The 25960-nt window shown below is 50.0% G+C and overlaps 1 protein-coding gene across 1 annotated transcript; it reads left to right on the top strand.

The window, feature by feature from the left end:
* The first annotated feature begins 7449 nt into the window (after nt 1-7449).
* LOC144119335 (uncharacterized) lies at nt 7450-24044 on the top strand. The gene is made up of 5 exons (XM_077651983.1): nt 7450-9180; nt 10737-10966; nt 12792-12921; nt 17407-17661; nt 23676-24044. Exons 1-5 carry the CDS (start codon nt 8956-8958, stop codon nt 23958-23960), a joined length of 1125 nt encoding a protein of 374 aa, XP_077508109.1. The 5' UTR covers nt 7450-8955; the 3' UTR covers nt 23961-24044.
* Nucleotides 24045-25960: the final 1916 nt, after the last annotated feature.

Raw genomic sequence — 25960 nt, 5'->3', positions numbered from 1 at the left:
GCCTTTTCGCGCAGTTAAGTGTGTCAAGAAGCGCTTAGATTTCTTCGCGTGGGCTAGTGGTGACCCAACTACGCAAAACACTGCTATCGACTCCTTTGGTTCTGTTCAGAAAAAAATGCGCTCAGAACCAACAACAGTTTTTTTTTTTTGACGAAGAGGCATAATTTAGTAACCCGATAATTGAACCACGGAGAACGGTTGTATCTATAAGCAGTCCTCGCGAAAGTTAAAACAAAATGCCATGCGGAACAACACACAGAGCTGTACTTATGCGGCAAGTAATAGCGCACAAAGGAAGTCGGGGCGAGCAAATGGACACGGACCGCTTAAGTACGAATCACGAACATGCCCAAACCTATTCTCTGATTAGAGCTGTACGCCGTCGGTACAGGCTGCGTAAACGCAAACTCTGAGTTGTGATTTTTACGACTATTGTTTAACCCACGGGCCCCAGTTGCACTTCGACGCCTATGTTACAAAGCAGAACAATCGAGTCCATTTACCTCTTGCATCGATCGGTTGCAGCCGTGCATCGAGGCCCAGATATTCGAATGCTCGCTGAGCGGATACTGGCGAGGAAATGTAATCTTACACCCTCTCTCAGTCAATGGGCAGCCGGTTAACCGGTCCTCTTGTTCTTCGCCCTAATACACGTACTCATCCCGAGAGCAGTCTTGAATTAAGTGCGTAACAACCTTACCCTTCAAGCGCATACCTCGCGCTAGGTGTATTTGCACGATTTCAAGGACAGCCGTCCGGGCACCGTCACAGTTTGAGCCGCATGGTTCGCAGCGCCCGTCTTCTGAAGTGACCGACAGCGTGCGATTCGGTACACACACACACACACACACACACACACACACACACACACACACACACACACACACACACACACACACACACACACACACACACACACACACACACACACACACACACACACACACACACACACACACACACACACACACACACACACACACACACACACACACACACACACACACACACACACACACACACACACACACACACACACACACACACACACACACACACACACACACACACACACACACACACACACACACACACACACACACACACACACACACACACACACACACACACACACACACACACACACACACACACACACACACACACACACACACACACCAGAGGGAGAGCCAAGGGGGCTCTGGAGAGAACACGCGCTCCATTGTAACGCCCAGCGAAGATGGAAGGCGCTTGGGAACACGCGTGCACGTAGCCAGCTGTGCGCCATAAGCAAATTCGCCCGCACGTCTTCAGCCCTTGGCGGTGTCCCGCATGCGAGTAGGGCTGTTGAACTAACTGGCGGCCTATGAAAAACGACGGTGCTCGTACGGCTGCTCTCTTGTCGCCTTGCTTTGCTTTTCTCTGCACGCTCGCCTGGGCGCCCAGCGACAGGAGACCGCGCGGCCGTCTCCACTGGCGCATACGCGAGACGTGTTTGTCCCTTAGAGGTCACGGAAGGGCGATTGCAACTGGCCGAGGACGCCCGCGTAGGTGTGCCCGCGGTGCTCCCGGGGAAAGCGTCGCGACGGGCGGTTGCGCCAGACGATTTTCTTTTTTTTTTTCTTGGAGGGGGGGGGGGGGAGTGAAGGATCAATATTAGTATCGGCCACAAGAGCAAGACGGCACGAATAGCATCTTGGTCAGATCACCGAGTTGTTCTAAACGTAACATTTGGAGAAGTTTTAGCGAGCTCGCGTTCGCGAATGGATGCCGGTACACTCTCGTGAAACGCGTTACGCCGTCTGGACGTGTACTTTCGCGCCACCTGAAGCGGAACGAGGGAACGCGGCAGCATTGACCTCGGGGCGAACTGCGTGGCCCGCATCACTCTGTGGCCCCAAACAGGCGCGCAGATACCGAAATCTGCGGCGCACTTGACGCGGCATGTGGTACGCGAGCACACCCGATTATGTTAGCAGCCCAGCCCACGCGCTGCCAGCGTTCGCCGTTCGAAAGCGAGCTTTCGGCGTTTGTGTAAACCGCTCAACGCACGCAGAGAGCAACGCACGCGATGGGTCGCGATGTAACTTGGCAAAGCGTCTAGTATACGCCTGCTGATAAACACGGTGTAACGAAGACAAAAAGAAACAGAAGGAAATGAACACCGGGAGGTTGTAAGGGAAAAGTTTCTTGGGTCGTACCCCCCTCCCTTTCTCACCTTTCGCCGTCGTTAGAAAATAAAAAAAAAAAAGCAAACGCGACGAAGACGCTCACATTTTACACAACGTGCTGTGGCGCCTGTCGGGGAACGCCCGCCGCAAGTGCAAGGGAGAGGGCGCGGGGCTGAAAAGTGCTGCCCCGTCGAAAGCGGGTCGTCGTCTGCGCGTCCGCCCGCTCGCAGCACTGCGATGAGGATCGCGCATCGGGGCCCTCGATTATCGCTCCCAGCCAGGACGGAGCTGAGGAGTGAACACGTTGCGTAAGCGGTGCCGCGCTGCATACACGCGCTTCGTTCGTTTCAGGCCTCCGCGCCGAACTCGCATAAATGAGGACGCGAGGTCGAAGGCGGCGTACGATCTGCATGCACCCGCCACCGTATCGCGGGTGTGCACTGCGGCCATGCGGCGGTGGCAATGTCCCTGATCCCCACAGAGGGTGCAAATTGCACAAAGACGTCAGGCTTCATTTTCTCCACAAGGCTGACACGGATCACGGGTTCGCAGCACCGGTCGTTTTGAGAACGCTGTAACTTGTAACGCGCGATAAGACCAAGACGAGGCAAGACGAGGCTCGGCTCCATAGAAATCAGCACGAGTAGTGCACGTCAAATCCAGCATAACGTCCGTCTGCTGTCAGTGACAGCATGGATCACGACAGATCACATTTGGAGGTTACTTATCCGGTCACGCTTATGCAAATGAGTTTAAAAACAGCGTTTTCCGCAATTCTGCGTGGGCAGTGGAGTATCCAGAAATTTTGTTCGAGGGGGGCTCATGTTGCACCGCGGCTTCGTCCTCATAGAATTTGTAGAGGGATCAAATACATTAATCATAATTGCATTGCCATTGCCAACGCTACTGCGTATTAGACGCTGTAAACAAAGTCTTGAACGCTACGCACTGTCCAGACAAGTAAAATATGCATTTTTCATAAAAGAATATATTCGTATGTCCCAAAAACTGTCGCTGAAATATCTAATATCAATGCTTCCATTTTTTGTCTCTTTAGTAATTAAAGAAAATGTTTCATGAATTTTAGAACTATATCAGTTGGAAACCGGCAAAGTAGTGCATGTCCATGTTATGAATAATCCAGTTGAGGATAAATATTTTAACGAATATTTGTCTTTCAAGAATCTAGCTTACAATTTTTTACGTATGCAATGACCAGGAAAAAACTCTAAGTGACGCTGTCCTTCGTTCCAATGTATTGCGCGGGCGCAGCTGTCATCAGTCGAGTATTGTAAGTTATTGCGGCGAAATTATAGTCGCAAGAGAGAGCACATATAAAAAGCGGGAGTTCTGCAAAATATACATTAGAAGTGCGAAGATACAATGGAATATCACAAATATGAAGATACAGCTTGAGAAAGGGCAAAAAAGCTTCGCTGGGAACAAAGTTCCCTGCATGTATATGCAAAACATGGCAAGAATATATTTAAATATACGTGCATTCTTTAATAAATCTACATAGCTAAGTTAAAGTTGCTCTATATACAATGTCAAACAAGCCAACTAAACATGTTGCGCAATCAAAGGTAGTAACCTTTACGCATAGAAAGACAAACTATCCTGCAAGAATAAAACTATGATCGCAGAAATCGTGATAATGTATTGGGGCCATGCTGCAGTCGCGACAGCACCATATGGATCGAATACTAGAGAAAGAATGCAGAAATCAATAAGGACATGTGTATTTTAGCTGCCTCAAAGTGGCAACAATTATTGTGCACAGAAAATTAAAGACGGGTATTGGTCTGGTTCAGAAAAGAAGTAAACGCAGGTAGCTAAAAAAAGGAAATAAAAGGGCAAACGAAAGCCACAGATGATGCGACCAGTTGAACCATCCAATATCCGAGAGTGTTTGTTCGGAAACGCCGTGTGGGCCGGGCTTTCTATGAGCGAGGTCGGTCAAATTGGTTATTGATGCTCTCGTAATTTTCGTATTCACATGATAACTTTGATCATGATGCTGTTACAATAAACTGCAAAAATTTTTGCGGTTTTAAAAGCTAATGAATAGTCGTACGTTTTCCTAATTACGCAATTGTGGTCCTGAAGGAACAAAGCCTTCTACTTGCATTGGTTTTCCTGCTTCGCTATATAAAGGACAAAGTTTATGAGAAATTTATATCCACAAAGTTTATTAATAATAATAATTGGTTTTGGGGAGAAAGGAAATGGCGCAGTATCTGTCTCATATATCGTTGGACACCTGAACCGCGCCGCAAGGGAAGGGATAAGGGAGGGAGTGAAAGAGAAAAGGAAGAAGGAGGTGCCGTTGTGGAGGGCTCCGGAATAATTTCGACCACCTGGGAATCTTTAACGTGCTCTGACATCGCACAGCACACGGGCGCCTTAGCGTTTTTCCTCCATAAAAACGTAGCCGCCGCGGTCGGGTTCGAACCCGGGAACTCCGGATCAGTAGTCGAGCGCCCTAACCACTGAGCCACCGCGGCGGGGAGTGGGGTTGCTGGCTTCGTGAGAGGCCATGGCCTACCTGGAGCTAAATGTGGAGCAGGTGAACCAGGCAGCTGAGCTGCTGCCCTACCATTCGCAGGACATCGATCCCCTGGCCAGCGTAGTGGACCCCCGGCTCGACATCCGCTCTGCCAAGCCGGCTGCGGCTGGTTCCACCGCATCTTTTCTCGCCGAGTCGGAGCAGAGCCGGAAGTCCAGCGTGGCTAGCTCGGTGGAGAGTGTGAGCGCTGCCCGGGCGCCACCTGGGCCATCGCAGCAACTTGCACCCTCTGTGGTTCAACCCATTGAGGCAGGGGAGCCATTGCCACTGCCAACACCTCCCGATGATCCGGTCTATCCAAACATCTCTCCCCTGGTGGGCACTCTTCTTGACTAACAGCCTGTTTTTGCACAGTGCATCTGTCAGGCAGAGGGAACAATATGCCGTGTGATAACAGCGCAAAGGAAAGACAGGGACGCGGCCACTTAAATCAAGACCAACTGGAACGGGCAAAAACACATTCGGATTCTATTGGAAATAATCTTGAACCAGTTGGATTTCAGTTGGCTCCAAAAGTGCTTTGGCCATTTGAATTTGTTCTTTTTTAACTGGCCAGTGTGCCTTTCTGTGTCATTGTTCTGCAACATTTTGTTCCCTCCGTGATGGTTAAAACAGCTTGCCCTGCTTTCGGTATTAACAGATTGCTAAAGGTGTGCGAATACTAGTGCTTTTTCCAAATCGAATCGAATAGGAATACTGTAGCTTTGCTGCCGTATCAAATAGGAATAGTGTTTCTAAAAGCCGAATCAAATGCAGTTGAACCCGATTATATCAAACTCAGATCGAATTATCCTTTATATTGAATGATTTCTGAGCACCGTAAAGTTACGACGTGAATGTATTAAAAAAATGTGCGGCTACATCATACAAAAATTAACCGTCACATCTAATAGATCGTACTTCAGGCAACTTCAGCCGACCCAAGGAGCTGGCTTTCTCTCAACACATCTTAGGGGGTTAGCATTGGCCGGTCCTGCTTGCGTTCTGCTATTTTGCGTTGGACGATCGCCTGCATATTTCGCTTGCACTGGAGGTACAGTCGTTCTAGATGTGTTCGTATCAGCTGGCTGGAGCATGTTCACGGCTTGAACCGCCTGCATTTAGCTCATCCTCCAGGCCTTGCGTTCCACTCCATTACGGCATTCATCCAAAATTCGTGTTTCCTCATGACTCGCTTTAGCTCAGCGACACACTGGGCGCAGTGTACTAGGCGCTGTTCAAACTCCGCGGCAGCAGCATGATGGGGACAGGTATACTTCTTGGCAGGTTGGCGTTGTTCCTTTGGTGCTCTGCGCCAAGCAGATGTGCAGGACACCAGCCTTATGCGGTTGTGGTGACTTCCTACGCTAGCCAGCCTTTCTGCATCAATATGTACTCTGGCGCTTGGATGTCACGCACGCGTAGTCGAAACTGCTGCTGCCCCCCCCCCCCCCCCCCCTAAGTGTCGCGAAAGCTTACCACCTCAAGCGACAGTTTGCCGGCCACCTGCAGTTGCAGTTCTCCAGTGTAGTTTTTTTTATAGCCGCCCAATGGTTTTATCCGTCCTTTTAATTCGGCAATGAGTAATATCTATCTTATTTTGTCGTGGCGGAGTACAGCCCCTCTTATGCACTGCATAACAAGGATGTTGCCTTCATGCGGACCGCTGACAGCTGTAAGGCACACAACTCCAATTAGCGAAGAGATCCAAGCAGGCTGCTTCTGATCCACATGTGCTCAGTGCAGGGGCAGCCTAACAGTCCACTTCACTCCCACACCACCACCTGTTGCCCCGCACCATCCCGGTTGCATCCTCCCAAGTACCAGTGTGGGTTTACCGGTGGTTCTTCGAGGCAGGGAAGATGGGTTTCAGCATCGGCATACACCGCCATGTCCTTACTGCCGAGAGTCTGATATAACTTTTCTCATTTTGCTTGTTTTCTCGCGCCATGCAAGTTGAGAACCCAGTGCTCTCACTTGAGTTGCTCGCTCGGCTCTGGTGACGAAGCTGCGAGGACCGAATGGTGGGGGACGTGTGAGTATCTTTCGGTATTTCGTCTTTGCCCACGTGTGTTTGAACACGAGCGATGTTCGCGATTGCATGCAGGGCCTGGATTGTAAGGCAGCCAGTTACTGAAGCTCGGCTTTTGCCCGTATGGCACTCACATATAGCTTCTCATAAGGAACTCCGCCTAACTCTATCGGTGCAGTGTTTGGTGAGAAATTGGACAAAATGTTTCGCCCTTAAGGGTTTAGAAATTATTAGGGAACATTGTCGTCGCCAGCAGCTTGTTTCAAAGATGCCTATGGCATGGTAACAATTATAAAGCTGGCAGAACCTGTAAAATAAAACAAGAAGTCGGCAGACACTTAAGACTGCTGTCATTTGAAAAGGCGTAAGCACGCCCGCTCACTTTGTGAACGCAGTCGACGCGCGCTACCGCGTGATGCAACTCGATGCCACACAACTGGCAATACTACCTTTGCTTGGCTCTACGTAGCCGCCGCCGCACCCCTTCTGATCTGCGCGCTGATTAGCCTTAAGGGTATGACACGATAGCTAATGGAGTAATGGCCATATGTGCAGAATTGGTCTGTCTTAACTTAAAGGAGTATAGACACCTCAAGCAATGATGTGGAAGACGCTGCTACGCATGAAGCACCACGTGGTATTCGTCTACGGCCGCTAAATAATTTATAACCGTATTTTTCTGTCATGTTGTTTTGGTTTCAACAGCCGAACGATGGCGGTGACGTTAAAGAGTGGTTTTATGTCACGTGAGGCATGGAAAAACATCGATATAATCGCTGTTTCATCGTTTTAATTCACTACTGTGCTGAAGCCAGCCTTCCTCGTGAGCCGGAATGACAACGAATATGGATGCAGCAATTATATTGCAGTTTTTTCATGCCTCACGTGACCTATAACAACACTTTGACGTCACAATCCTCATTCGGTTGTGGAAACCGAAACCGAAACAGCATGAGAAATTCGATTATAAATTATTTAGTGGTTGTAGGAGGATACTAGGTCATAATTCATGTATAATAATGCCTTGCGCACCATTACAAACAATAAAGCACGCACCCAAAAGTTATGTGCCTATACTCCTTTAACGTTCATAGATTCCTGGAAGTCCTCATACTACTCGTGGCGCAGTGGTGCAGCAGTTAAAGGGTCCCTGAAATGGGTGTTTGAGGTTGGCTATAAAATGCTCGCGTTATGTAGGGTACAGGCCAACGAGCGTTCATGCCGCGTACAAGACCTCAAAAGCGGGCCGGTAATTTACAATACAATTTTTTAAACTCCCGCTTTCGCGCCTAGCGGCGACCTGCGGTGCTGCGCTTTCGCCCGAATCTGCGCTCGTTACGTCAGCATGCGCGCTCGTTACGTCATGCAGCGCTCGTTACTTCAGCAGCGGACTGCTGGCATTGGTTCGCGCGCGTTGGCAGCCGGCGGAGGGGGCGAGTGCGAAGGGCCGGCGGAGGAGCGCCGACATTTCAGCGTTCAAAAAGTGACGAGAGGAGAGGGAAAGGCGCGAAGACGTGGAAATTCAAATTTTGACTAAATATAACTCAGCTTCTACGAAGCGCATCTAAAAAATTCTTGCTGTAGGATATTTGTGAAGCGGTGTCTTTTAGCATCCTAGGCACACCGCATCCTTGTTGAGACCCCCTTTCACAGCCCCTTTAAGTGATGCGCCATTGCTCTTGGATGGCAGGCGCTGCCACCGGTGGAATTTATGCGATCCAGGTCCATCTTGGCGAGCAACCTGGCACGACCGATAATTAGTTTATCCGCCACCTGCCAGGTTGCATGTGGACACCATCTTTTATGAGTACCATCGAGTGTCACCACACACCAACGCATACACAGATTTTCGCTTAATGGGGCAAGTAAGGCTTACGCCTTAATAAAATCATTATCTGTTTCTAGTAGGTCCCACAGTTATTGTCGTACCACAGCTAGCACTTTGCTCTCGTATAGAGCACATGCGTGTCAATTCGAGAATCAGTCTATTCCTGAATTATATGCTCATCATCGTGTGAATTGGGATAGTTTCGTCTATTATAAAGTTCTGCGAGAAGCAATATTTGAATCCTGGAAGCCGCGTTTGCTGTGAGGGGCACAAACTTCCGGCGTGGCCGGAACTGCAAAGCGCGCAGCAAGTCCCGCGTCCCACGTGAAGGACGAGGAAGAGGACGAAGAAGCGAGGAACTCGGGACGAGGTCGCCATGGAAAACAAGGCCTCCAACGAAGTCTTGAGCAGCCCCACCAGCGGCGCCGAGCCGTCGCTGATGTCTCCCCCCTTGGTGCCGTCGGTGACACCCAGCGAGCGGCGCCGACGTCGCTGGCTGCGGCTGCTGCACACGCTGCGACCGCGCACCCGGGAGCCCACCAGCCAGGCGGGCAGTGTGCCGGCAGCCGTGGCCGCCATTCTGGACAGCTCCTCCATAGAGGTGCGCCCTGCCCCGTGCATGCGTCGAAACCAGTTAGAGTGTTCGCCAACCAAAGCCGAACACTTCGGGAGAGGTAGGGAGAACAATCTGAAGAATTCGTCTCCATCGTGTCTCTAGCTGATGCATGCGCGATTCTAGTGGCATTCGCAGCACGGCTGGTGGGCGAAACTAAACCTTTGCATGCGCCACGTCAACAGAGCAGAGCATATGTGGCTGACTGCGCAAGCCGTCCGTCACTTCGCGCGCCTAACTTTGGGGTCGCATGCATGGCTATAGCGACCGCGCAACCGGCAATTCGTGGCAGTAGCCAGGTGCGTCTGCTCGAAGTATTCAGCCTTGCAAAGGTATTACAAACGAACTGCGCCCCACTAGAAAGTTCCTAACTAAGAGTAAGGCATCCCGCCATAAAAAGCGACAGTCGTACGGGAGACAGCGCCATTACCCAGAAGTATTTCATGCATATAACTCTGCATATACTCATTCTTCCGGCCCTCTCCTGCAGATAAGCAGAGAAACCGCAGAATAAATGCCGCATTGCAGCCCCTTCCACCTCTTTCTCTTTCTCTCCAAGGAAACTAAAGAAAAAATGGCAGTCGGCTTGGAACAATGAAGTAAATAATAAACCACACTTAGTAAAACCAGTTTCAGTTGAATTTAGGTCGTGTGTGCACCAAGAACGTTTCAAGGAAGTGATCTTATGCCGTCCCCGAATAGGCCACGCGCACCTTACGCACAACTTCCTAACAAAACAAGACAAACCTGTTTGCCAAGAATGCTGAGATGAACTCACGGTTAACCACATTTTATTCTCTTGTGTGGAACAGGAAAAACTAAGAAAAAGTATTTTACTCAATTTTATAATGAATGCATTCCTTTTCATCCAACACTGCTCTTAGATGACAATACCATTGGTAACGTACCTTTTATTTTTAGCTTTTTAAAAGAAGCACGCGTACTTGAAAAACTGTAAATCCTGAACCACTGCCTCGCTTTATTGCATGATAAACCTTCAGCCATTTTATCATCCCCGAGAAGAGGGCTGAGGTCTTTCTCTGATTCGTCGGGAGCCTCAGGATCCTCGCCCAGCCAAGGATAGCCGCTGAGGCTACCTGACCTACTTTAAGGCTTTCACAGTTAGCCTTTTCCAAATTTCTTCCCGTATGTTACTACTAGACAGTACAATATTTTAGGCCATCTACACCATCGATAATATTTCCCATTTGTAAACATTCTGCACGAAACTTATTCTCTACGTTGAGCCTGGCGCATGATGGCCTTAGCTGCCTATGTGCCATAAAACCCAACACAACACCACAAAAACAATCTCTCCCCCCCCCCCCCCCCCCCCCTTTCCTCTGGCAGCCACATCCTATAACCCTGCATCTGTCACACGTCCACAGGTGATTCACTCTCAGGACTCACTACGCGTCCCATCTGGGTCGGTTTTCCATTAGCCTGGCTTGTGGGCGCGGGACCGAGTTTTCGAACAGGACGTGACTATTCGATAACGCGCAATGCCAACGATGACCAACGCCCTTATCGAAACGGCCCCGCAGCGTATCACGCTGATGCTGGGCTCCAGCCTGATGTGGACCATGCTGGCGGTGATGGCGCGGCGCAGCAACAAACTGGAGCACACGGTGCGCCTGCTCTTCTACGTGTCCGTGGGCGCCTTCGTGGGCGTGCTCAGCTGCTCGCTGCGCATGATCCGGCCCCGCACCACGCTCGGCGTCAACGCCTCCGTCGTCGCCCGAGGCCTCACCACCGCCGTCGCCTTCACCGCCAGGTACCGCGTCTCTCTCCTCCTCAGGCGATGGCCGGTAATGCATCAATCACGTCCACTGCAGGTCAATGGCCTGTACAGTATCCGTTCAGTTAACCCTGTATAGCTGTGCCAGCTGCGGCCATCTTATCCCCGCAAACTTCGTAATTTCATCCGCCCCCCTCACTGTCTGACGCCCCCCTGCTTTCTCAGAATTCATTCCGCTATCTTGAGGGGCCATCGGTTATCTTCCCCTCGCATTGCATGTCCTGCTCATTCCCAACTCTTCTTTATTTCAACTAGTATATCGTTAACTCGCATTTGCTTCCTCACCAATTCTGCTCTCTTTAACGATGCATCTACCAATTAATTTCCATAGCTCTCTGCGTTTTCCTCAATATAAGTTAATTTTTTTCGTTAGCCCCCATGTTTCATCACCATAAGCACCCATAAGATGCAGCTGTTATATACTTTCCTCTTGAGGGATATTGATAAACCGCTATTCATCACCTGAGAGTGCCTGCCAAATGCGCTCCACCCTATTCTTATTCTCCTAGCTATCTCCACTACCTGCCTTATAAGTAGATGTGTATTCCCTTTCCTCTTTCAACGTTTCGAAACCTGTCGTAAACTGCTGTTCCTTTCCGAGCCTTTTGAAACATTCTTTATTTCTCTGCATATCGTTACCCACCGTTCTGCTCTGCCTCACTATATGTCCTCGATCATTATTTGTTAATTTGCACCCCGTGTTTCTTAGCACCGTCTAAACTGGCCCCCGCGTCACGAAAGCAGAATCCAAGAAGAGTGTTTTCTGACGACAGAAAGCACGCCGGACTCTTTGCGGAGCCAGCTAGCTGCCGCGTCTTATGCGAGATATCAATAAGTTGTGGAAAACCGTACATTGGACACACATTGACGCTGCGTGAATGATCATGCACGGGAGTATGAGTCAAAGAGTTTATTCAGACAACGCATGGTGCAGTTGCCTAGGGCGCAGACCAAAAGCCAAATGGATGCCTGACAAAGAGTCTGCGCCCTTCTTGCTCCCAGTCGAGAACACAAGGCATTCAGCGTATAAAATAAACACTAAACGAGGAAATACAGAGTGGATTGGTTAACATTGAAACTTGAGTTATTTCATATTGAACATTTATGTACAACAGTTGGACAAATACTGTGAGAAACAACAGAGTAAAAACAAAAAGAGTGGTCATGGCTGCAGTGACAACAGATACATAGTCATGATATTTTTGAAAGCTTTCAATGATTGACTTTCCTGAATAATGCTTACAGCAGGATGGTGATCATTTAAAAAACTATATCCTTGTCGGCGGGGGAGGGCTCTCATTTACCTAAGCATTGTATACGGCTTGCAAAACAAGTCGGCCACGTCCGAGTAAGATTGCGATTCTCAGTATAAGAGCCTATGGGATCGTACTTAATAAGAAAAACGGCCACCCTTGAATCAGCGAGACCAGAATTTCTCGATAAGATGCTGTGATTGCCTTTCTGCCTCCTAAGCGTCACGTTTCTTCCCGCTGCGCTCGCTCGATTTATATTTTTTTTCTCTTTTCAAATATGTGCCGGCGAACCATCAGTTAAAATCAGTTGCCAGAGGCACTCGTCCTCCGTCCTGCCTTGTTTGCGTGCTTTTCGCGCAACTTTTTCATGTCATAAGAAAAAAAGCCTATTGATGCGCGCGGTTTAATTTTGACTGGCTGCGAGCGACGTTGCTTGCCGACGGCTTTCGCGTTGTTGTCGGAAAAAGCGAGCTCGTAAGATGTGCCACCGAGAGAGCGGAATTGCGCATCCCCGAGCAGCTTGCGTGCGTGGTCTGCGTGGTCCGCAGGTTCATGTCCCTGCACCAGCTTCGCATCGTGGACTCGGCGGCGCTGACCAGCATGGCGCCCGTGCTCACCTGGCTGCCCGCGATCGCGCCATCGGCCACGCGTCGGCCGGGCTGGATGTTCTTTTCGCTGGTGAGAGTCGCACCCTGTGGCGCCCCGCACAGAGACTGGCCGAGCAGCAGACGCAGTGTTGTGTCCCTTCTTGTAGCCTTGCCTCTATGTGATACGTGGTGGTCGCGCTGTGCATTTCGGCGGATGAACTTTGGATAAAGCCTGTATTTCACATTGGCGCCTAAGTTTCACATAGTGAATTCCTCAGATCGCTTCGCAGCTGAGTTCCAAGTCCGCGCAACAGCGGCCCAGCACTGGTTGGCCAGCGAATGATACACGTGGGGTCCACAGGGAAACCGGCGGGGTGGTAGCTCTCTGGGGCTGTGCATGGAGAGTAGAACCGACATTCGAGCTAGTATTGCTCCAGCATCTTGGAAGAAACATCGCAAAATGACGACGGACGCAGAACGGCCCGAAACCACAACCGCTGATCGACTCGCACCACAAGGAGACCCTTTTTGCGCTGCTAAATTTTCCTAGGGCAGACAGTTTTGTTGTCTCCGTTTACCCAGCACGAAAACCGCGACGGAGCAGGCATGGTCGGTGTTTTCGACCGTTTGAAAGGGGATATAGAAAAGATTATTTTAACATCTACGGAGCCAGCGCAGCTTTGATCAAAAATAAGCAGGCCAAACAGTTTGTTGTTCTGCTGTGTGGCCAAGGATGAGGACAGAAGGGGTTCATTAAAGGGGCACTGAGACGACTGTATCGAATTTTCATGCTCAGTAAAAATCTATCCCGTGCCTCTTTCTGGTCATGTTGATGTTTGGCCGGTAGCAAACGATGTATTAATCATGCATTGAGGAAATTGCATCAGAAATTTTCCGGCCACTCGATTCAAACTCGCAACGTCTACTCCGAACTGAACTCTGCAATCACCGTTTTTAAGTGAATGGCGTGTAGCCTATGGGGCTCGTCACAATACACGTGTGGAAAAGCCTTTTCTTAATTTCACAGTTGAACGGGAGACAGCGGGCCATAGCAGCTCAGTTGGGACAGCACTGCGTACGCTACGCGGGGATCCTGGGCTTGGATCCTACCGAGACGGCGAGTGGTTCCCTTGATTTTACATTCTGGAAAATGATAATCCATCTAAAATTATTCTGCAACTCATTATCCACCCTAATCAAGAGCACCGCATAAATTAAAAAAGAATCCCCTATTTCTGCCATTGTTCCAATGGCACCCCCCAGCAGAACAGCAGGACGACAAAAATTAGATTTCATTTCGGCCGCCAAAAATTTAGACGATTAGCGAGCCGTACGTTCTCCCCTGCACGACTCGGCGCCTAACCACGCGGCCTGGGAACTTTTCTCCAGGGCTGCATGTGTGGTCTTCGTTGTTGCTCGGTTCTGCCGTCTTAGCTGCTCGATTACCGCGATAAGCGTTGTAGGGTTCGGCGCGCTGTCGCGTCTTTTTGTACATGGTGTTGCGAATATTCCGCAAGAGGGCAGTGACCTAGGCTGCGCGTCCGGTTTTCTTTTATTTTGTTTTGCTTTGGAGCACGCCGTTAGAAGGGGACTCATGCCTTTTTGGTTAGTCTCCCCATTCGTCCTTGCGGTTTCCTTCGCCCCTCCGGACGGCGGGGCTATCTGCCGGCCTCGACCTTGGACCCCTGTCCCCTTGGCGAAGGATTGCGAGACCACCTAGGGAGGAACTCGGGGGTAAGGGAAAACGCTGACATCAGTTCTGAGCTTTCCTATTCGTCAAAACTGAAGAGCCGCAGTTAGCAGTTTATTTTTACGTGTGGAAAGGGGCGCGGGCATCTTCGGGGTGCACCCGCGAAGGGAACTGCGCCCGTGTGCTTTTGCCTCTAGCGACTCCCAGCTGGCAGGCGCTCGGTCTGGCCGAGTGCGGAGGGAGTGACTGTTGAGAGCTGGTGCAAGGCGCGCCAGTTTGACTGTTGGGACGCGGTGTCCCTCGCCTCTGTGCAGGCGGTCGGCTAGACCGGCCGCGGATAGCTGTGGCCGTATACTGACTTTTGTCTGTACCCATCTGTAAATAGCCTGTATAAAAGTTCGTTCTCACTAAATCGCTTCGCCTGCAAGTCATATCATCGAGAAGCCTTCAAGCGGTGCATCCAGTTTCTGGAAATCTCCGGACCAACACCACCGGCAAACCTTTACTAACGTGTGGCAGCTCTATCATGCATGCGACAACTCTTCAGCTATATAAACAACTGCGCAGTGTTTCTGACGATCTATAGAAACTGTCAAAACGAGCAAACTGCCTAAAGATCCCGGAAGCGCGCAGCACGCTTCCGGCCGACTGAGAAAGAGCACTCTTGATTGGAGCGAATTGCTCCAAAGTGATCAGTGAAACGCGCGGACACTGCGTAAATCTACCAGTGAAGCACGTATCTATCGTGGAGCCCAGAGAAGCTGGGCCGGATCGACCAGTGGTAATAAAAGATCGACTCTTCCAGAGGCTTAATCGGTGAGGTGCGTTTCCGGAGTCAATGGAGAGGGCCATGAGAAAATCGTCTGCCACCACTACTTCCGGTTCCAACTTTCTTCCTCTGCTCACTTGCTTCATGGCAGTCGCTGTGTTGATATCGTTAATTCAACTAATTTATTTGTGCTGCAACATCGCTGATTATACTGCATCCTCACATGACCAAGGTGGCGTCCACTCAGCTCTGCTTCGTGGCGGGGTGCAGTGCGACCAAAACATAAATGGGACGAGGCTCATTTCTATGAGCGCTCGGTGCGATGCGTTGAGACGCTCGGTGAGCGTGGTAGCGTGTACGGGCGGACCGTTTTCAAGCCCACTAGTAGCCTTTATAAGCTGTGAGAAAAAATACATATTTCGTCTAACCAAACGTACAGGTTTCGCCGCACATAGCAGTGCAGCAAATATATGTGTTTTTAATGTATATGATTACCGATGCGTTAAAGTATAGTTCGAACGTGCCTGAAACCGTCTCCAGCACACATCTACTACAGTCAGCCTACGCTGGCATATTAACCATGACAGCGCACACGCAGGTATTGCGATGACGCAGTGCAATCAGCGATGCGCCGCAGCAGAGAGAAATTAATCAATAAACGTTGCGGGCGTATACGGGGACTGCTGTGAAACAGGCTTGCAGTGGAAGAAAACTAGAACTGGAGTTACCTATATAGCAGACGATATTCCCGTGATTTTTGAGTTTCTTCGGAAAGGCACCTCCGATTGGAGCCAGTCTGATGCAGCAGCTTCTTGCGGCGAAATACGAAATTGCTCCAAGCTCTCGTCCATTCCTCATCGCGCAGATTTTCATCCCGGGCATTTATTTTACAGTTCTCAGCTCAGACGGACAAGTTAGAATAAGCTCAATAATGCTGGTTTCTGGTTTATGGGGGTTTGACGTCCCAAACCGACTCAGGCTATGAGGGACGCCGTAGTGGCGGGCTCCGGATATTTCGACGACCTGACCGGTGTTCTTTTAATGTGCGCTGACACCGCACAGTACACGGGCCTGTAGAATTTCGCCTCCATCAAAATGCGACCGCTATAGCCACTGAGCCACCGCGGCGGCAGTGGTACTTTGTACTCGTTTCAAAGTAAAAATGTGAACGATGACACTTTGGTAGATACCTGCTTGGTCGGGAGACGAATTAGACATAAAAGACTGCGACGCGGTATTTTTTTCTCTAAAAGTCAGAACTCACCATAACAGCCATTTATTTCCGTCAACATGGCGTCATTCAGCATGTCTGTTTCATCCGCCGTCACATGGTCGTCTGCCAATTTCCACTACGCAGTTGCCTTTCCTGATCGCAGCGGTGTCAAGCAAATCAATTGTGGTTCTTTCTGCACTAATCAATCAGTTGCGACATTTTCGCAGCATTTTGGGTAATGTAGATACATCAGTTAGCATCTACTGAAACGCAGCCATGTGGCTAATAGTACTTCCATTCAGTGGTTAATCGCATATTAAAGAAAAAAAATAGGCACCTTTAAGAGTACGACGCGATAGCATTAATGGGTCGCTCATTTGGTTCGGATCCGCAGAGTGCTCACACAATTCACCTCTCATCGCACTGCTCCTCTTTACTGCGCGCAATCATCTGTTTCTTATCACAAGACGCTTTTTTGCACCACACGATTCACTTTTCCATCTGCGACAGGGTGGCTCCTTTCCCTGCCCATCTTTCGACTACATCGTGTTGCGCGAGGCTTAGCAGAATCTTGTACCTCAGGTTGGCCACAGGATGACTATACGTCGGCCACCCTACCCCACCCCATTTTATGCTCACAACGCCACCGACGACGACGCCCGGCCGGATTTTCTGCAGTACGGGAACCTTAACGCTATCGCGTTAAAAGGCTTAATTGCAATGAGTGCACTCTGAGAGGGCAGGGAGGCATGATACTGAAGTCAGCATTCGGCTTCAAAGAAAGGGGCAACGTTCTCGATGCCTGGTAGTAAACCACAGCTCGGAGTCTATGTTATGGACGTATCCTGTTATCCCTCCAGAACAGCCCACAGCACCGCGGCCTCAGCTCTGCGTGTGTCCGCAGGCGTGCATGATGACGGCCGTCGGGCTGCTGCTGTACCAGCAGGAAGTGGACCAGCAGCTGCGCACCGAGCGGCTGGTGGGCTTCCTGTGGGCCTTCCTGTCGGCTTGCCTGGTGGCCGGACAGCAGCTCTTCTCGGCCGCCACCACGGACGTGCCCCAGGGGGTGCTCCTCCTCCACTCGTCCTTCATCGCGGTCGTCTCCTCCGCACTGTTGGCCGCCAGGGTGCTGGACAGCCCGCGCCTGCTCCTCACGCAGGTGAGTCACAGGGGCCTTCCCGCTGCTTCTGCGTCGGTGCGCGGGCGCCGCCATCTTTGGGTTTTAGAGCGCAAGCTCTCACGCCATGCCACATGCCCAGATGCCTAGTGTTGTTGGAAAAGACAGAAATGTTTTAGACTAGCCGTACGTGCACAAGGTTGGTGTCACGCATGAAAGCGGCCACGACCTGGCCTTGCATCATGACGCTGTCCACAGTGCCTGTGGGGGATGTCATTGTGGGATGGCACATGGAAATACGTGCGTCCTACACCTCTCGTGAGTCAGCAGTAAAGCTAGCGCCCGTGACTGTAATATGATTTTTAACTGAGCCGACATTTGATTAAATAGCATCATCTGGTATGCGGCAGCTACATGTGTTAGCAAAGGCGCCACCTGCAAACTTGAAACGAATGCTCGAGCGTGTGGCTTGCGTTGATGCCAGTGTCATGGAGTGTTGGCCCCTGCGACCGAGACGATGCTAATCGGTATGTGTGCGGCAGCTGACAACAGCGGGCGTCTTCGTTCAGACTCTTCCATATGCGGCAGTTCACCGCGTAGCGCGGGCGCTCTTCGGGGGGCACGATGGTCAAGAATGGGCGACGCGTCAACGGCGTGGTTGAAATTGGAAACATTAGCGGTTTCTTTTTACTACTTAAGCAGCACGAGTGCCATTAGGGGAAAGTGCCGGCGTGCTTCTCTGCGTGACCGCCGAGAGAAGCCTCCGGCGCCTGCAACTATCCCGAGCGCGACAACCACCTCCCAGACGAATGGCGGGAGGAAAAATCTGAATTCGCTGAGGCAGAGATTGGCGCAGTGACGCCCCCAAGCGAGCCGCGAGTGCGGACAGATCGTAAGCGGCGCCAATAGAGAGTGCACGTTTCCTGCAGTATATGCTCTCCCTGCGGGAGCATATACAGGGACGCTATAGTGCACGTCATCGGCTGATCCAACGCGGCGCGCCAAGTGAGGCGAAATGAGTACAATGCGGCAAATGTAAAAGCATTAAAAATTAATAGAGAGCCCTAAAAGTCAGCCAGAATAAAGCGAAATTGGCGCAACTTTTAGGCAGTGGTATGCGGCAAAAAGGAAAAGCATGTAAAAATTGCGGGGACACTTATAAATATGCAATGACAATGCGTTAGCATTAGATATCCATATTTGAACAGGTAATGTTTCCAGCTTAGCGCATTAATCAGCCAAAGCTGATTAGAATTGACTGCTTGTTCCTCCATCTTCCACGGTAGCCACCTGCCGGGTTGTTCCACCCTCAGGATGCACATTCCTCCGCCTGCGTTAGAACCACCTCCGTCCACGGTAGCCACCCTTTGGGTTCTCCCCGTAGCATAGCAGCCACCTTCCGGCCACTCTCTTGTTTTCCCTACAAGTGGAGAGGAGGATTCATCATCATCATCATCAGCCTGACTACGCTGACTGCGAGGCAAATTCTTCTCCCATGTCTCTCCAATGAACCCTGTCCTCTGCCAGCCGCGGCCACCTTATCCCCGCTAACTTCCTAGTCTCATCCGCCCGCCTAACTTTCTGCCGATCCCTGCTACGCTTACCTTCTTTTGGAATCTACTCCGTCACCCTTAAGGAGCAGCGGTTATCCTTCGTCAACTTTGCCACCTACCTACTGTGGCAGGTGGTAGGCGGTGTACACAACACTACGCTGTACACTTTTTCTTCACATCGGGACTTCTAAAGCTAACGCACTAAAAGCACCAAATAGGAAAGCGTTATATGGAAAACTATCATCCTAGTAGTGCATGCTGTTTGCGCAGTGCATCGCGTCAGACCAGCTGAGCGTCTGTCAATTTTTCTTTTTTCCTCTAAATGCCGACTGCTCAATCTAATGGTGGGTGTCGCGGTCTGTAATTTCGGCTTCTATCTCAACATTACCGTCAAAAGATAGTCAGATATAAAGGTCTTGTACAACCGTCACTTATAGCATGCTACTACTTGAATTGGGCCGCTCTGTTGAACATTAAATTCGAATTTTCAAATCCAAACTCGTCAAGTTTGTTCCCAATGTGCACTATCAGGTTTTTGCATTTATTTGCATCGATTAAACAGTCAAACTTTTGGAAGAAATCAGCAGAACCTACTGTAGACCGACCGATACATGGCGTGAATCACGATGTCATCTAGAACAAGCTTAATGACTGAAAAATGATTTAAACAGAAATGCTTAAACCAGATTTGTCAGCTGCGCCGCTGTTCCAAAGGGGCAGTCCAAAGGGACAGGCTTGCTATGACTTTACGCTAATATGTATGCCCTGCGGCAGTAGAGTACCATCAATCACAAGCGATTCCAATATCAACCATAAATCATTACGTGCTTGAGGCCTACCTCAGGAAACGGCGGAGGACTCCAAGTTTATTTTTTATGCCGGTGGTTGGCGTAAGGTGTTTTCTTCAGGATGTACGGTGTAGTATGTTGTAGTCCAGATGCTTCTAGTTAGCGTTCTTCTTTTGTCCGCAACTATAGTGAACTAGAATACTGGTCTAGTGGCGCGAACGGAGGCGCGCGGCAGCGGAGCGGCTGAAGCAAAACGCCTCTCCTCGCCGCAAGGGGCACTACCGCGCCTTTTACTAGCTCCGCGCCGCTGCCGCCGTGCTGGCCGGGCAGTAGGGATGGCTCAACGCTTGCTTTTTCGCGCCTCACTGCTGGTGTTCTAGGTCCCAATTCTGCATCTGTTAAGCTTCATTTATTTCTGTCGCACCTAGCCGAGTGCGTGTGAAAACCAGAAGCTAGTCGACAGCTACAGGAGTGCGTGTGACACTGTCTATAGCGTACGTGTTGTCACTGTTGGAGTACCTAATAGAACGCGTAGGTTTCAGTTACCTGATGACAAGTGGAGTGAACAAGGATCCAGCCGGGCATCTTAACAGAACTGTGCGCCAGTCTTCGTTCTGGCTGCAATACCCATATCCAGAGCGCCTAAGCAGACGCTCCTAGTTATACTGGAATCTGCCTTGCATTTAACAGCCTTTTCCACTCAGTTTCTACGAGAAACCTCGAGCCTGGCATCCTCATTGCCATTTTGTACGCAGACGCTGGCCAGCAAAGCTGTCCCAGTGGCACGCAGGAGCTTAATTGATGATATATTTTAGATGCAGGCAGCATGCAGATGCAGCAGGCGCAGCACTTAATTCTCAAAATACCGCCGTACCATTCCACTTGCACTGTAGCATCAAGCGACAGGCGGCAAATATTCTATTGGAGAAGCTTGGGCGTGTTGGTGGTGGATAATCCTTAAAACACAGCGCTAACAATTCAAGGGCGCAGAGACAATAAGTGAGGGGCGATCGAAAGAAACGCGAACAGAGCGGATCCTGTGTGTGTGTGTGTGTGTGTGTGTGTGTGTGTGTGTGTGTGTGTGTGTGTGTGTGTGTGTGTGTGTGTGTGTGTGTGTGTGTGTGTGTGTGTGTGTGTGTGTGTGTGTGTGTGTGTGTGTGTGTGTGTGTGTGTGTGTGTGTGTGTGTGTGTGTGTGTGTGTGTGTGTGTGTGTGTGTGTGTGTGTGTGTGTGTGTGTGTGTGTGTGTGTGTGTGTGTGTGTGTGTGTGTGTGTGTGTGTGTGTGTGTGTGTGTGTGTGTGTGTGTGTGTGTGTGTGTGTGTGTGTGTGTGTGTGTGTCCTCCGTTGTTCGCATTTCTTTTGATCGCGCTTTTACTTCGGTGGTAGCTATAAAGGACGCCAGGGCCGTCTGTAATGCTTTCTAGGATGAATCTAACGTCTTTTTCTTACCATCCAGGTAAAAGTGCGATCAAAATGAATTCAGAATGAAACAGCGGAGCGTGTAGGCGCCGGGTTGTTTGCGTTTCTTTCCATCGAGGTAGTACACACGAGCGCTCATATGTGTACGTCTCGTCTATGTGCGCTCGTATTGTTAGCGCTGCATGTTTCGTATTGTTAGCTGCACGTTTATGTGGCAAAAAAAAAAAGATGGCGTCTTGAAGACAGGCTGTGAAGGCTGTCTGAATTCGTTTCTAATGACCGAAGAAGCGACAGCGAACTCAAGCCAGCCGAGTTCACTCGCATGAACGACAAGGGTGGCTTTCGTCCCTCTGCACGCGGGCCCCCTCTACAAATTGTAGTTGACCTGGAAAATACTTGCATGCCATGCTTTAGCCTCCTATAAAGCTACATGCAGACAGTGCCCTTGATATTATACAGGTGTTTAAGCTAGGCAAAATCAGAGATCTGGCTCTCTGGCCACTGTGAAAATTTGGCAGCCCGCGAGCTCACTGCTGCGTTGCCAGGCTATCACTACTCTTTACATAACAAAACCAGAGATCTGGCTCTCTGGCCACTGTGAAAATTTGGCAGCCCGCGAGCTCACTGCTGCGTTGCCAGGCTATCACTACTCTTTACATAACAAAACCACCTTCCATTTTTGAACGATCTGAAGTAAAAGGATTCTGAGTAACAGAAGGTTAGTCGGTGCGCTTAGACCCGGAAAGGACCTGTTAGGGTGAAATTCCATTGCACATAATTTTGGCTGGTTGCTCGAGGAATGTGCCTGCCAGGATGCCAAGATTTGGCATAATTTTTATTTTACAAATATTTGCACTTACAAGGCAAGCCTTGCCTATAATTGGGGTGAAAATGTTTTTAATCGCGGGTAAATTTTTGTTAATAAAATGTGTTTCTGAGGCCGCTGAACCGCTTCAGGAAAAGTTATTTAGGAGATCACTCGTAAATTGCCCTCACAGATGAATCACTAGGATTGCTCAATAGTCGCATGTAAACAAAATCAGCTCAGTAACAGATGCACCTAAACAAATTACATCCACCTGCAAAACTGTGAGCATTTCGCATTGCCCTTTCTCGGTAGCAGACAGCATATATAGAGCGACGCGATTTTTCATCATCGCCAGAATGCTCAAAGGGGCACAGCGTGGGAAAAAAGGTGCCTAGGAGGTTACGTTGAAGTTAGTTGAAGGCAATGGCGTGCAGATTTCTTAACTAGGAGCGTATTATGCACCTCATCGATACGACGATGCGGATAAACATACACAAACTCCTGAGGCAGCAGCGACGGCACCGCTAGAAAAAGTTGCAGTGGCGCCATCTGGTGGCTCCTGCGCCAAAGAGGACGTCCGCGCCCTCCCGTTCGCGCCACTAGACCAGTATTCTAGTTAACTACTGTCCATCGTGGGGGCCGAAGACTGCAACCGGCGCTCTCGATAGTGTCCACCCTTGGTCAAAAGTCCTCAGGCCGCATGGTTTGGTTTTAACTTTTCAGTCATGTAGTGGGGAGGCGCCCTTGGAAGCTCTGAGTCTCTGCCAGGGTGCACAGAACCCATGTCGTCACCTTTTAAGGCCTCTTGCACTTTAGATGTGCCGTAAGCGCTCCACTGTAGGGCTGACCAAAAGTAAAGTCATGTGGCCCAAAGACTTTTGACCAAGGCTGTAACCTCTAGGTAACTTATTCGAGCAGTTCTGGGAGTGAGCGCACTCGTGTTGACGAAGTGCGCTGCTCAGCTCTCGCTTTCCATACCAGGAATTCGGGACAGCACCCAGCCATCAGGCGCCGAGCCTAGCGGCCTATCACGTTCTGTTGTACCGCGACTCGGTCGTTCTCGTTGTCTCATACGTCACTCATGACGTCAACGCGGCACCTAATGGTAACCAAGGGAATTGTAAGCGCTTGTTTCAATTCCTGGTAATGTCGACCCCGGAGTGTGGTTCTTTTCAATATGAAAGCACTACTTAACGGGGTAAAATCCAATCAATACCATTGTGTGAAGCCTCGGAGTAACTCCAGTAATATCGGACTAGTTCGGAGGGGCATCGAGCCAGCTGTAGCCAATGGAAGGAGGGTCTCGCGCCAGCTGCCGCCGAGTGGAGAGAGGGTGTGAAGATGAAGAGCACATGCAGCTGACAGAAAGAAGAGGCGAGGAATGAACACGCGCTTTCACACGACTACTGGGTTCAACTGCGTTGAAGCCTTTTTTCTCCTCATCTTCGTCGCGTGCGGCAATGCCTCCACCCACTGCCGCCCTTTGCAGGTGGACATGGGCGAGATGAGCGTGGCGAGCCAGATGGCGTTCGCCTACGTCTTCTTCGTGTCCAAGGCACGCGAGACGGACCAGGGGCTGGCGAACATGTACAAGTACGCCATGGACGTGCTGATGGCGTGCGCGCTCAGCTGGACCTTCCTGGCCGCCGAGCCGGTGCCCCTGAGCAGCTACGGCGCGGCCGCGCTCGTCCTCTGCGCCGTCGTCTCGGCCGAGGTGCAGCGGCTCTCCGCCACGCCCCGGCCCGCCAGGAGCCGCATGCGCTTCTTCATGTGACAACGCTGCTCGCGCCTTCTCTTTCTCTCCCTTCCCTCCGCCACTCAATTCAATGTTTCATTAAACTCTCGATCGCAACGTCTCGACGTTCTTTGTGTGGTTTATGGCCGTATTTAACGTCCCGAAGCGACTCGGGCTATGAGGGACGCCGTAGTGCAGGGCTCCGAAGATTTTGACCACCTAGGGCTCTTTAACGTGCACTGATATCGCACAGCACACGGGACTCTAGAATTTCGCCTCCATCGAAATTCGACCACTGCGGCCGGGATCGAACCCGCGTCTTTCGGGCCGGCAGCCGAGCGCCATAACCACTGAGCCACCACGGCGGCCGAAGAAAGAGTGCTTAAAGGACTATAGACGGCCAATTTTAGTTGCGTGTTTTTTTCTTTCAAATGGTGCTCTACACATTAGAATATATGGATCACAACGTGATATTCGCCTGCGACCGCTAAATAATTTATTATTGAATTTTGTTCCCCGTAATTTATTGGTTTCATCAACCGAACAATGGCTGTGATGTGTAGTTGGACTTAAGGTCTCGGTAAGCACTAAAAAAGACTGCAGTATAAACGGTGATACACTGTTCTAATTTACAACATTTAAATAAGCTTGCTTCAAGACCTCGAATGACAACAAATAGCGTATCGGCAGTATATTGCCGTTTTTTCCTGCATCACGTAAATCTTAATCCAACTACACTTTAGTCATCGTTCGGTTGACGAAACAGTGAAGAAGAAATTCAGTCATTAATAATTAAACGGTCGTAGGCGACTATCACGCGTTGATTCGATGTGTAATGTCCAACGTGCCATTTGAAATAAGAAAACATGCAAGCAAAAATATAGTGTCTGTAGTCCTTTAAGAGATCCTGCTAAAAAAATTTGAGGGGACACTCAAGCTCCGCTATAAAGGTATGACGCGATAGCGTAATGGTTAATTAATGCCCACAAAAGCAGAATTGGACATTTTCGACTTCACATCAATGGGAGTCGATACATGCCCTCCGCGCCACTGCTCTGCGATGGCAGGTGCTGCCACCCGTTGAGCTTGTGCGCGATTCCCGAGCGACCAATCATTAACTGCCACCTGCCACTCTGGCCAGTTTGCTCACAATCTTGTGGGCAGGTTGTGCTGATGCCACAACGGTCACGTGACCTAGGCGCTCAACCTGGTTGCTTCTCCGGGAATTTTTCGCTCATACCCCCCATGACGACGACGCCGGACTTTCTGCAGTTAAGCAAAGCACAACCATTAGCTTAGCACCAGTTTACCCTCTTCTCTTGACCGTCCTTACTGAACCCTGGCCAATCCCCGTCGTGGGTATGTGCCATGTCACTAAGGCAACGACCACAACAAAACGCACTGTCCTGCACAGTGGAAGAAGTGCTCATGTGTATCACCTGCACCTCATAAACCCAGAAGAGAATTCAGAAAATGCTATTAAATGAAAATAGTACTATAGGCCCACCTAAATTGATGTCTCAAGACTGCAAATATATTTGTATCAAGGACAGAGCTCAGATAAGCCAGAAAACAGGGTAAAAGTAGAAGGTGGTGGCGACGGCCCTTGAGAAACCTGGTAACTGCGCGAATTCTTCGCCAGACAAGATTGGCCACTATTCTTGCTTTCATGTGCAATACTGCTTCGACAGAGAAGTACCGTCAGAATAGGACAGCAGCACAGACAGTGCTATTAAGGTCGGAGAGTGCAAAGCACTGCACTTTTTTTCACATGCCACCCAGGCAGCTTAGCTGTGGAACTATCGTGCACAGAAACTGCAGAAGTGCAAGCCAAGCACAAGTTGCCAGAACTGTTTGCACCTTTTTCAAGCAGTGAGGCCATCTTTAACACAAGGAAAAAAAATTAGGCTCCATGGTTAACATTATGGTGGCACCATTTGTTATTGCACCATGGGCTCCTGTGATTAACAGGAAAATAGTTTAAATTGTTCCCATGGCTGAGATAATGACCATTTCGCTTGATTTTCCAACAAGATGTC

The sequence above is a fragment of the Amblyomma americanum genome, chromosome 2 (genome assembly GCF_052857255.1).
Source record: "Amblyomma americanum isolate KBUSLIRL-KWMA chromosome 2, ASM5285725v1, whole genome shotgun sequence".
Classification (NCBI taxonomy): domain Eukaryota; kingdom Metazoa; phylum Arthropoda; class Arachnida; order Ixodida; family Ixodidae; genus Amblyomma; species Amblyomma americanum.
This window is presented reverse-complemented; position numbering and strand designations above follow the sequence as displayed.

What these genes read in the sequence shown, in the direction of transcription:
- LOC144119335 (XM_077651983.1), top strand. Translation starts at nt 8,956, where the DNA reads ATGGAAAACAAGGCCTCCAACGAAGTCTTGAGCAGCCCCACCAGCGGC. An exon ending in TGGACAGCTCCTCCATAGAG is followed by an intron (nt 9,181 to 10,736) that starts GTGCGCCCTGCC and finishes ACGGCCCCGCAG; the next exon opens with CGTATCACGCTGATGCTGGG. An exon ending in GCCGTCGCCTTCACCGCCAG is followed by an intron (nt 10,967 to 12,791) that starts GTACCGCGTCTC and finishes CGTGGTCCGCAG; the next exon opens with GTTCATGTCCCTGCACCAGC.